This window comes from Uloborus diversus, chromosome 5, assembly GCF_026930045.1.
Source record: "Uloborus diversus isolate 005 chromosome 5, Udiv.v.3.1, whole genome shotgun sequence".
NCBI classification, from domain to species: Eukaryota; Metazoa; Arthropoda; class Arachnida; order Araneae; family Uloboridae; genus Uloborus; species Uloborus diversus.
The window spans coordinates 178,049,391-178,062,507 of NC_072735.1; the positions used below are offsets into that span (position 1 = coordinate 178,049,391).

Below are 13,117 nucleotides of genomic sequence, written 5' to 3' on the forward strand. Positions count from 1 at the left end.
CATGACTAAAATGACTGTTTATTTTTGATTACATAATAGTTAAAAATATAAAATAACAGTGGAAACCGAATATGAGGGACAGCATTTGTAACTTTTTTAAGAATGACCCGTGTACCTGTTTTCAAATGTTGTTGCAGACCAGGGTTCAAAAATATCATGATGTTTTCATATCGAAAATATCCGATATTTTGATATATATCCGATATTTTCCATCAACACAAGATTAAGTCATTAAATAGTAATCGCTTCCTCTGGGAAAAAAAAACGTAAAATTTGCTGACCCGTGAAAGTTAGGATATTTTGTAAAAATTTTACTGTGGGGGCCCCTTTGTTGTGGAAGCCCCGGGGCAGTAGCCCCACCTGCCCTCCCCTAAATCCGGCCTTGCATGGAGTAATCTGAGGCCAGCTTTTGCTTATATCTCAGCAACTAGACCACTTAGATACTTCGAGATTTCACTAAATGATTTGCTTAATCATAAGGTACAATTTGACGCTGAAAAATAAAAATTCTAAAACCAAATTATTATTTCGGTTAGGATGGAAAACAGCAAATTTCATTTAACTTCTCCATTAAATGCTTAAATATAATACCCATTGTTACAAATTCTGTTGCCTTGAGACAGTAATTTTAATAGTAATCATAATAAAAATTTTAAATCAAAGCTTCTCTGGACATAAAAATTTTGTTTGAAAACAAAAAACTTTAAAACAACAGAATTTTTAAAAAAATACTAAGCACTTTTCATAATGCGATCAAAAGAACAAAATAACCTTTCGAGACAGAAAGGACAATATTTAAAAATATTCCCGTAGTTTTCAATTATTCCAAGAAAAAGACTTTTCAAAGAAAGAAAAGTGCGCTCAAGTCATTTCAAACTAAACTTTCCCATTAAGAAAAATATGCATGTTCAACACTCAAATTTATGATTGAAAGCTAGATAATGATAAAATATTCTCTACATGACTTAAGCCGCATTTTTCTTCCTTTGAGAAGTCTTTTTCTTGGAATAATTGTAAACTGTCCTTTCTGACCCAGAAAAGTTATTTTGTCATTTTGAGTGCATTATGAAAAGTGCTTAGTATTTTTTAAAAAATTCTGTTATTTAATCTGTTGGGAGAGTGGCAACCCTGTATTGTTCTATGATGTGGAAGTGTTGATGTGTGTGTAATGAGAAACAAAGGGATCAAAGAGCCAAAATTAAAAATTTGCAGATAATCAGTAGATATGGTCCTCTCCTCTGTTATGGGGCAAGGGATAGTACTAGTAGCATGATTAAAAAAAACTTTTTAATAAAAGCCTACCTAGTGCCGGAACTTTGAACGAGTTTTACTCAAAACTTGAAAATGTCCACTTACATCCCTTTGCTTCTCACTGTCTCAATAAATTGTGGATGAAACACTGTTTAATGTTCTGGTCACATACTTATTGATAGTGTGTTTCAATTAATTTGTTGTTTTTTAAGTGTCAGTTATCAATCAGCTTGTTATTTTTTTGCATAAACCTTTTTTAGAACTTTCTCGTAGTTCAAATTTGACATTTTCTACTCTGGTTTTGGGGGCAATTTATCTTTAAATACTTTATTTATTTTTTCAAAACCTTTTGGAAATTTTTTTTTAGTTTTAACTTCATATGGTAAGTACTTTTAAAATCATATTTTGGTTTTAAAGATATGATTTATGGCCAAAAACACCATACGGCAACATTGGGCTTTAACAAAATAAAAAATAAAAATGAATTAAACTAATCACAGTCAAAGAGTCAAATATCCTAAAATATTCTTAAATATTGTAATAGTATCTTTCTGTTCAAATGTAACATTTTAATTTGTTGTAAAATAATAAGTAAGTATTCTGATATATACAAAACATAACAACATTCATGCAAAGAATGCTGAAAAAAAAAACCTTTTTGAAGAGCAATTTTAGTCTATTTTATTGCCAAACTCTGGTTACAATGGGAACTGAAACATTATTATAGACAGTATTTCACTATAATATCATTCAGATTAGAAAGCTCAAATTCTAAGTTATAACAGGGAGTGTAAGGAAACGATTTAGACCTCCAAACTTAAAAAGCGTAATGTTAAAAATTTGTGTAGTGACCATTCTTCCCCATGACCCTCCCTTCTTTTAAATTTCCATCAGCATTAGTGTTTTTACCAACAAGTCAAAACCAGATGTATCAACATTTTCATCTAAGTGCTTGTTAAATACAGTATTAATTTTGTCTTTGTAGTATTTAAACTGAGTGCATTGTCAAATGGAAACATGCAGCATTTAAATGTGAACTGCATTTTATGAAATCCAGAAAGTGTTTTTAAACCTATTAATACACCAGATGTAAATCTTTTACAACTAGGAAGTTTTCATTTAATTTAGCACTAGCGGTACCCGTACGGTTTTGCCCATGGTAGAAAATTAAAAGGTCATTTGGTTCGCCTATATATTTACAAATAATGAATGATAAATTTCTCGCCAATTTGCTACGTTAAATGGCTCGCCCATGTTACGGTTCCACATTATGATAATTTGGTAATTCACTCGTCTACATTATGTTAATTTGCCCGGTAAAATGTTCTTAAAACTGGAATAGAAAAGGAACAAAACCTAGTTTTCAAAAAATGGCTTTGAGGTGCATGCCCCCATGCTACAAACTAATTCTGTGCCAAATTTTGTGAAAATCGACCCGACGGTTTAGGAGCTGTGCACGTCACAGAGAGACATCTCGCTAGAGATCTCGATATCCAAACTTTGAGCTTTATTATTATTATTAAAGATATAGATTCATATCAATAGTACTATGTCTCTTTCGCTTGTTCTCGTTAAGATGAGCTTACCTGTTAATTTGAACTGCCGTATCCTATGTACAAACCAATCACAAATTATAAAAATGTGACAAACCTTTCTTTTTCCCTACAGTTAAAAACATCATATGGTGTTTATTTTAAAATTCAGTTGGCTTATGTTGATATACAGTGCAATACCTTGTAACATGAAGCACTTAGCACAAAAAATCAGTTTACATGAGGTGATGTAGTGTTTCATGCAGCATGCAATTTATTGCAATCGTTTAGCTCAAAATTCTCTTAACGAGAAAAATTATTTTGGTCCTCCCAGTTTCGTGTTAAATGTTTTTCTTTGTATTACACACATTTTGAATGTTTAGATATTTTGTTGATTATTTGATTAATCTGAATTTCGCTATGCATTCCACAAGAATATTTAAATGGTTCAAAAATTTAAGCTATTATTTATTTTCTCTATTCCTATTTTTTAGATGTTGCATTATGAGATAATATTTGTATTCATATACAGTTGAACCTCCAACATATTGAAATTTTCTTTTAATCAAAGTCTTAGTAAATCTCCATGTTCATTATGTAGAAAAACTATTTCCATGTATCGAAAAAATCTCTATATGTTAAACATTTTTGGACATAGTGTAACATTTTGTTTGACTTTGGACCATTTGCTTCCCAAAAAATAAAGTCAGAAAGCTCAGTGATTGTCACTACGTACCCCACTAGTCAGTCAGATAAGGTTAAGGGGTGCACAAACCATTGGAGAAACTTATGAAATTTAGAACAAATCAACAAGTTGTTTCCAACTTTATGTTGCGACTCTACTAAGCTTTAGTTTCTCCGAGATAACAGGACACTCCTTAATATTTTTAGACTTGTGGATAGTAATAATCTGGAAGAATTTTAGGTTCCTATTTCAACTGAAAGAGGGTGCTCAACCCCCTCCCCCAAACTTCATACGTATGGGGAGGGGGATTAAAAAAATGCATTAAACTGAAAAAACTGTTGATTTTTATAATATACACTAGTAATATGCATATACATTGCAATAATATAATTATTTACCGAAAAACAGCAGGGGAAATAAAATGTTTTTAAATTTGTGATATTTTCTATGTTACGGCTAATGTTAAATGAAGGGGTCATTGAGCACCCTCTTAAAAATTGAGTAAGAAGCTGAAACTTTTACAACATACTATTAGTAAGTCTAAAGTGCACTGGACTATAGCTGAAAAAAAATTTTTTTTGAACCACTCTAATGTCTATGTCATCAAAAAATGAAATGCTAGAGGTGATCCAGACATTACATCCTCGACTTCAGTTAGCGAAACCGTTTCTGATCAAGTTTTTAGTGGATTCAATGAAAGCAAACATTTTTTTTTTGGTGAACTTTTCGTAAAACTGGCTATTCAACAAGACTTTTATAGTTTTATTTTCTTCTGTTTATAGAATGAAACTACCATGATTGTAACCAATGTCTGGATTACTGTTTACCTAAAAGTAATTTACTATAAACTTGTCTCATTAATTCTTTTTTAATAATTAACTTTCATCTAATTTAATTCTCAAATAAATTAGAAATGGAGTTATATTAATGTTTAATAAATTAGATTTAATTTTATTGTTTTCGAAGTAATTACGATGAATTTAAGCTCGCTTCTATGTATCAAACTTTTTCTTTGCAAGATGCTACTTCGATATATGGAGGTCCTACAGTGTTAAAATTCCAAGAAGTTCAACATCTTTGTGCATTCACTTTTGTAGAAATATTTGTAACAATATGCATGTAATGTTTTATATTTAAAGTGTGTCTTGTTAACTCCAAATTGACAATAAAATAATATTTTCAAAATTGCTTTTGTGTTTTAGTTCTAAGTTTATGTGTTCATGTTTTGTTTTGCGTTATGTCTGTCTGTGAATTGTAGATTTTGTAGTATCTTTCTTATGATCATTTGACTAAAAATATCAAATTTATTTGTTCCTTTTCTCAATGCCTACCTAATTGGGTGCAGGGATTGGTGTCCCCAAAGTTCCACACAGGGTTAGAAAATATCATGATATTTTCTAACCCTGTTAGTGCATCCCATTTAGTGCATCATTTGTGACATCATCAAGCCAAGCCTTGTTTGAAAAATCAGAAAATTTAAAAAATTAATTAAAAAAAAAAAAAACTGTTGGGAAAATGAAAGTATTTTCTGGGTTCATGTTTTTTTTTTTTTTTTTTTGCTCATTCTATCCATTTCAATGACTAAAAGTAGTACTTTTGACTGAAGGAAACCACCCCATTAATATAAAAGTTTTGGTTCAGTACATTTCTGACCTTGTGATGGCAGAAAATGTAACATGAGGTCCTATTTACTCCTATGGATAACGTCATCTTCTTCATAACTTTCCTCTACTTTCTGTTGAATGGAGTTAGTCGATTGACAAGTGAGGCATCCGTATATATATATATTAGTCAAAATATCTGTTTTTATCAATCATTTATTTTTTAAACATTGGAAAACATTTCAATTTTGCATAAACTTAAGGATTTGCATTGAAAAAAGTTTGCCATTATTGAAAAGGACAAATCATTAAAAGTTCTCAAACCATACATCAATTAATTCTTTTCTTCAGTTTCAGAAATGGATCTGCTGCCGTGCTAAACAGCACAGAAGTCCTATCTCCACTTTCTAACAAAATTGAGTTATTGTCATAACCATCAGATAATTCGTTGTAACATATTTTACCTAAATAAAATGTTCCATGGTCATTCAAGAAGGAGAAATATATATATATATATATATATATATATATATATATATATATATATATATATATATATATATATATATATATATATATATATATATAAAATTCTTGGAACTTGAAGTAAAATATTCTATATTTAGACAGCTCAAATGCAGCTAAAGTGTTAAATGTATATTACATATATTATGTAAAGCCTCAATCACAGTGTTTTTTGTTGTTGTTTAGTACACTTGCCATTGTGCTACCTGTGAGTGAGACTTTAAATAATATATATATATTTAAATTTGTGGTCTTTGAAATCAAATATATAGAGGCCCAAAACTTTCAAAAACAATATCTCAGTTTGAGCTTGACTGCAGCTACATTTTTTTTTGCTTAGCATGGCAACATTGCAGCATAGACCTCGCAAAGTAGTAAACACTCCTAGACAAGTTAAGGCAGCATCTACACATTTACATTTCTCCTTTCATTTTTTTTTTGCATTTTTGTCTTCTATTTTACTACAGTTTTATTGTACATGCATACCTTTTTTGGTTTCTGCCGAATGTAAACTTCAAATTCCAATATTGTATTGAAAAAAATGTGTTTCAAAATGTATGTGTTTTTTGAAGCATCTCTAGAAGTCATTTTTGTAAGATACTGCCATTGACATGCCCACAGTAGTGTAGTCATTGTCTCTTCTGTGTGGGTTCTGGTTGTCCTTAATGCTAAAGTTGCCATCCCTTCTACTTGATGTCATGTTATCCCAGTTGTATGCTTCCTGTTCCGTACTTTGCAGAGAATTGTTTTGATCTCGTCTCCTTCCAGCTCCAATGCAGGGATGGTATCGAATCGTCAGAGTGTTTGCAAAACTGTCTTGTGGGGTCTATGGAAAGGGGGGAAAAGTGTATTATCATTGTGTATGCATATGCATAGAGATGTAAAATTTACGGAAAATTTGAGGCAGTGAGGAGAAAAAAAGACAATTGACGGCTTCCAATTTTTGAAAAGGGCTGCTAGGAATGTATAAAATTATTTATGAGAGAACAACTACTTTTAAAATTATTTTCAGAAACCCTATAACCTATAGTTTTTTTTAGTTTCAAAAAAGTAATACACAATAGTAATCTCAATTTCCAAATTTCGGCTCCTATACAGGTATGATTTTAAAAAATCCCCACTTATGTTTAAAAAAATCCCTTTTACAGTAAAATTTTTCTGATCAACTTTATCAATACTTAGCCTCCCTAATTTTCAGCGTTCAATGTTAACAGCTATGAGCTATGTATCAGTAAGACAAAATTGCAATGCTACAATCAGTATAACCTGCAAAGTTTAAGAATTAATGTAGCCGACGATCTGCAAGCTAGATTTAGTTAGTTAGCTCCTAGATGGCGCTACTGAATCATGTATAGCAGTTTCATAAGCGCCATCTATGAACTTAATTAACTAATTAGAGCAGTAGATTGCATACTATATTAGTACTATAATATTCATGCATAAGTGTTTAGCCATGCACCAAAGTTTAAGAAAGCTATGGGTTCTATCATTGTAGTAGGTGATCTACATGCTCCATTCAGTTAGGCCATAATGGCGGTATTGAATTAGTATGAATATATCGGTTTCAGGCGAGCAATTTATAAAATTAACTAGAATTGTGGACTGCAAACTACATCCTAACCAAAATATTCAGAAGTTTAGGGCTATGCAACAATGTTTAAGAAAAATATTGGTTCTGTCAATGTACCAGGCGATACATACGGCTCTTAGTCGTTAGCTTATGAATTGCACTGCTGAATCAATTCCTACACATAGGTTTCTGGGATGCCAGCCAGCTATAATCTAAATAATTTATAGCAATAAAATCTCATTCTACATTAGTTCCAAAATAATATTTTTTATCAAATGCGGTTTGAGACATGCAACTAATTTTTAAAAAAAATGTTTGTTTCACTAATGTTGCATGCAATCTACACAGTCTGTACTGCGTGTGCAGGTAAACGGCAGTAACTGCAGAAACGAGTTTTCGAGATATTTGAAGAAAAGCGTTTTGGGTTCAATACTAACAATAGGGAAACGTTGAAATTAGACGTCTTTTTCTCGCCTTTTTTTCAGCGGAAACCAAATAAGCGAGCTTGTACCAATAAAGATAAGGTACAATAGATGTCAAAAATTCAAAAAAAATGAAAAATTTGCAGTTACTGCCCTTTACCTGCACACGGCAGTGTAGATAGCTCATAGATGGAGCCATTGAATTAGCTGTTTATTTATAGCGGTTTCAATGAAAAACACTCTAGATCCCATGTTACATCAATGCCAAAATATTCATCCATAGCAATATTAGATTAAAAAGCAAATTTTCTTGGTGAAAACTCACCACATGTAATTGTACCACAGGAAGTGTGCGGTACGTTGAGTGAGTACGTACGGTTTCCATCCCCCCTAAAGCTGCAATCTCCATCCTTTCTCCCTGCATGCACCAGGCCTCGGAAGGGATGAGTGAAGGCCAAGTTCACTACTATGTCCTTGGAGCGACAGGACAAGGACACTGCAAAAGGAAAGGGATATTTTAGTCACAGTGGAAGGATTTTAAAAATGGTTTACCCCCAGTTTCACCGAAGATGTCCTCCCTCCCGCCTTAAATATATTGTAACGGATCCGGTGCGACTTCAACTTTCTTGAAATAAAGAAACAGTTCTTGAGCGAAACACAGGAAATTAATTTACCACTATGTACAGGAAAGATCGTCAACAACTGCTAAATTAATCATCAACAATTAAGCAAATATCACACAACACCCATAAATTCAACGGTTACACACGTATTTACTTCCAAATACGAAAAACAACACAGCGAAATGCCTCGCAATAAACAGAGCTAATACACTCTCAGTACAAATTCTCAATCGAAACTGACTCTTTATCATGCGTAACGGCTTTTATACACACCGAAAGAGATCTCTCAACTATTCCAGAAAATGCTACACCGTTCCACACTTTCATTATTTCTTTTCATTCACAAATCTTATCAATGAAAGATAAGGGTCCATATACTTCAGCCGAATGTAAAGGGGCTGTATATTCATTACGGGAAACTATTTACAGGTTACGTTACTACCAATAATTACTATTTACAGAATTTAACAATATCATAAGATGGGATTGAAACTGAAAAACGGGGGAATGAAATTATTATGCCGGTGATTTCCGTGTCACTTTTACCAAACATAGGCTGCCATACCTTTGTCGTTTTCAATAGCAATACATCCATGACATCGTCAATGTACATCTATGCTGCACTAGCCCTATTTTGAAACGACATTGGTGGGGAGTTTGAACGATTTTCTCCAACTTAATATTCTTAAGGGGGAAACCAGTTTAAAACGGTCAAAAAATCCACTCTTTTACTTCCTTTCACAAAAAAGGAAGAATTGTATTTCCGAAAACATTTTCACTCAAAATTCGGCCCTTGATTTCTATTTTACTCACCCCCGAATTAATGTTGAGTGTTTTTTCAACCCGACCACACGCCTAAGAACGTATAGACACGCGAAGTATCCACTTTGACGATTCCCGAGTTAATTACAACCGAGTTTTCTCGTGACGTCTGTATGTGCGTGTGTGCGGATGTATGTCGCATAACTCAAGAACGGCATGTCCTAGAAAGTTGAAATTTAGTATGTAGACTCCTAGTGGGGTCTAGTTGTGCACCTCCCCTTTTGATTGCATTCCAGTGTCTCTAAAGGGGTCTTTTGCCCCTTTTTGGGGGGTAATCATTGTGAATTTCGATGTATACTCAAGTGGTGTTTATAATTTGGTGGAAACTCGGCGATATATCGCCAGTTTTTTAATCGCCAAATTGGCGACAAATTTGGCGATTTTTTTTAAATTTTTTTATTCTTAAAATCTGGTTTCAATTTTTTTACTGGTGGTGATATTTAGAGAGCAAACTATTGAATCACATTAAAATTGCCAATAATGGGAAAATGACATTAAAATTGGAGTAAAAGGAAGTTATGTGATGCACACATCAGCTCGTTTTTATGTCATAAAATGTTAGTAAAACTAGTCAGGAGTATGTTGCCAAAATTTGAGTGAAAAATTCTGATTAGTTCCGATGTTTAAGCAAGTGAACTGTGCAAATTCGAAAACACACGCACGCACATTCACAGCATATTTTTTTTTCAAACGCGTTTTTCTGGAAACAACTGTTTTTCAAGTGGTGTGCATTGTAGCTTAAAGCATTTTTGACCAATCGTTCTGAAAATTTGTGATATATTTTTCATTCAATTATAATCTATATGAACCTCACTCTTTGACGATATTATTGATAAAAATAATTTTTTAATGCAAGAAGTATGAAAAAAAAATGGTTGAAAACATAACATTTTAATCAAACACCTCAAAAACGTGCATTTTTCAACTTAGTTGATCACAATTAGGTTCATGTTCTAGGGAAATATAGTGTTTGCGGGAAAGAAAAATTGTAATGATTACAGGCAAGAATTGTGGCTTCGCTAATGCACACCAGCAGCAAGCTCTGATGGCGACTGCAAATGGACAACAGCTTCTAACTCGACTAATTCTGGTGGAAATAGCTTCAAAAAATTACAAGGTGTACTTCAAAAGATGAATAAAATATTCTCCAAGTTTAAAGAAATTCCGATTATTTCTTTTCTGTTAAAAAAATCATGAAAAACACGAAAATTTCGGCCTCCTAAACTGGTCTCCCCCCTTAATGAATACTTTTCCTTTATTGGTACGACAGTTGGCTTGGCTACTTGTTTATTTTATACCTTCTCGAATATTGAAAAAATATATTTAAATCGTCGCCTTGTTTGCTCCTCTTTTTCTAAATTTCCATTTTAATGTTTAGTTATGACTTGATGTATATTTATTTAGCTGATTATTTTCCATGTTAATGAAAAAATTTAAAGTTGATTTCGCGAATGTATTAATGATATTTTTCGTTTAATTTAATAGCTTCAAGCTATTAAATCCCAGGGTGCGTGCATTGCTTGTTTTCCTGTGGTAAACTCTTTTACTATTAATGGCTTAATTAAATTATTTAGTGGATTTTTTCTCAATTTCAATGGAATTTTGAGCCTTGTTTCAAAGCATGTTTTCCTTAAAAAGTTCATTGAAACGACAAAATAATACATGGTATCCCAAGGGCGCCCATATAGGGGGCAAGGGGGGGGGGCTCGTGCCCCCCTTTGAAATTATAACTTCCTTGCTTTTAGTACTTTTTCATTTGCAAAAATGTAAAAACATTTCTTCTCCAGCCATTAATGAAGAAGTTATTAAAAATGAAAAAAATATCAAGTTTTAATGACTCTAATCCGTCCTAAAAATCAGTTTCCACGGGGAAAATATATAGCTAAACCACACGGGGAAATATATTTGAGCCCCCCCCCCCCCTTGAAACTTTGCGTATGGGCGCCCATGATGGTACCCGCCAAATAACTAGTTTCTGTGTTTAAAAAAAAAAAAAAAAAAAAAAAAAAAAAAAAAAACGAAGGCGCACAGATTTGAGGGCGCACAGGCTCAAGGGTGCAAATGAAGTAAAAAAAAATATAATTATTTAAAAAAAAGGTTCGGGGGGGGGGACCAATCCACATACACTTGAGAGAGCAAAAAAAAAAAAAAACCCGAAGGAGCTCAGGTTTGAGGGCGAGGAGGAGGGGGGGGAGGAAAGGCGGACAGAGGGAGCACAGGCGGGGAGGGGGGGGGGGGCAGTTCGCCCTTGAAACCAACCATCTATCTAAAAAGGCATCTTTCCGCGACTATGATGCTCTACCTCGAAAATACCACAAAACAAAGTTTGGGTTCAATTATGGCCGGTTTAATAGATTCAGTCAAACGGCAAAACGGTCTTTGTGAAAGTTGAAACAAAAGAAATGAAATCCAGTCAGAGATGAAACTAGAGTCCAACCACGGATTGCATGGAATTTTCAAACGTCCAGATAAGACGAATCTATGTAAATAAGGGGGAAAAGTAAAAATTTGATGCGCCTATTCCGTTCATTTGAAAGCGACTCTGCTTCTGCAAAAGCTGACATCGGTAAAAAATCATAGATTTGTCCATTTTCGACTGTAAAACGGATGTTTGTCTTTCCATAACAATCCGTGGTCAGACAGTACATCAAAACGTACCTTTGGTATTTTCAGAGGCGAAATCTTTGAAGACGCCGGCTTTGTGACTTAATTTCGTCGCCGTCGGACCGCATGCTACGCCACGTGCTACAACTATCTGAAAAAGAAACATAATGTGTCTCAGATATAGAATGGCAAATCCTGGGATGCAAGGGCGCCCATATACGGGGGCTCAGGCCACCCCCCTCCCTTTGAAATTAGAACTTCCTTGCTTTTAGCACTTTTTTCTTTGCAAAAATTTAAAAACATTTCTTCTCCAGCTATTACTGAATAAGTTATTAAAAATGTCAAATTTTAATGACTCTTAATTTGTCCTGAAATCGGTGGCCCCATTTGTCCGAGTCATTTCGGGCATCTAAAACTGGTAAACTGCAAACGCGGTAGGCACGGGGGGCTTCGGGGTGCAATGCAATGCAACTTTGCATATGGGCTCCCATGCTGGGATACTGTACCCCTGTCAGCAGATATGAGTTAAAACGTTAAAACTAGTATGTATTTTCATGCAATATACCGACAGCCCGATTATCCCATCCAGAGACTGCAGTGTCGTCCTTATTTGGGCTCCTCAGTCTAGAATAGGGAATAACCAAGCTGGAGGCAGTTATCACCTCTTTGAAGCTGAGATGCTGAGAGTGCCAACAAGAGTGGTGGATAAAATAAATTTATCTCAAAAGCGAGAGTCCGCAGACATGGTACGGTTCAACTTGTAAACTGAAGGGGAAGTTTGGGTATTAAGTAGTAAGTTACCACCCCTAAGTCAGTGCTAAAACAGAACTACATGCAATGTACCGTCAACCACGGTTATCCCGTCAAGAGACTGCAGTTTCGTTTTCATTTGAACTCCTCAGTCTAGAATTAGGGAGTAACCGATCTGGAGCCAAACAAGGACGAAACTGCATTCTCTGGATAGAATTACCGGACTATCGGTATATTGCATGTAGTTCTGACTCAGCTCTGACTTAGGGGCGGTAACTTACTGCGTAAATGTATGCATTTTGCTTCTAAGTTTTGGTTGAATTGTTTCATTTCGAGTAAAGGACATTTAATTCATTTATTTACAGTGATGCTCTACCTTTTTTTACTCTAGGGCCTGACCTCATATTTTGAGTGAGTCTCGCGGGCCAGAACACACATAAAATTGTATACATATTTATGAAATACTTTTGTTCAACAAAGTGACAAGTTGGCAGCAAACTAGGGGTTTAAGTATTCACAATATTTTTCTGCTCACTCTAAAAGGGTCTAAGAGTATTATAATACTAAAAAGTCGCCCGTCAAGGTATGACGGGTGAAAATGCTTCTCATCTTCTACATTTCAACGAAGCAATTGTCTGTTTGGCGATATTTTAGTGGTTGAAATTATACCCGACATCTAGTGAGTTAACCCTATATGGCCCCTAATGGCGCGGGATATTCCTTTGACTCGTG

The 13,117-nt window shown here is 34.1% G+C and overlaps 2 protein-coding genes across 2 annotated transcripts in view; one reads left to right on the plus strand and one right to left on the minus strand.

The window, feature by feature from the left end:
* Positions 1-4,619, plus strand: part of LOC129222163 (4-trimethylaminobutyraldehyde dehydrogenase-like) — a 38,578-nt gene extending 33,959 nt beyond the window's left edge. Inside the window, exon 10 of the mRNA XM_054856620.1 lies at positions 4,488-4,619. The gene's annotated coding sequence lies outside the window, so the exon portion shown is untranslated. The remainder of the gene's footprint in view (positions 1-4,487) is intronic.
* Positions 4,620-6,290: 1,671 nt separating this feature from the next.
* LOC129223297 (uncharacterized) overlaps positions 6,291-13,117 on the minus strand; it is a 24,817-nt gene continuing 17,990 nt past the window's right edge. The window contains 5 exon segments of the mRNA XM_054857863.1: positions 6,291-6,374; positions 6,376-6,420; positions 7,747-7,793; positions 7,912-8,082; positions 11,690-11,786. Coding sequence (XP_054713838.1) covers positions 6,291-6,374; positions 6,376-6,420; positions 7,747-7,793; positions 7,912-8,082; positions 11,690-11,786 — 444 coding nt within the window.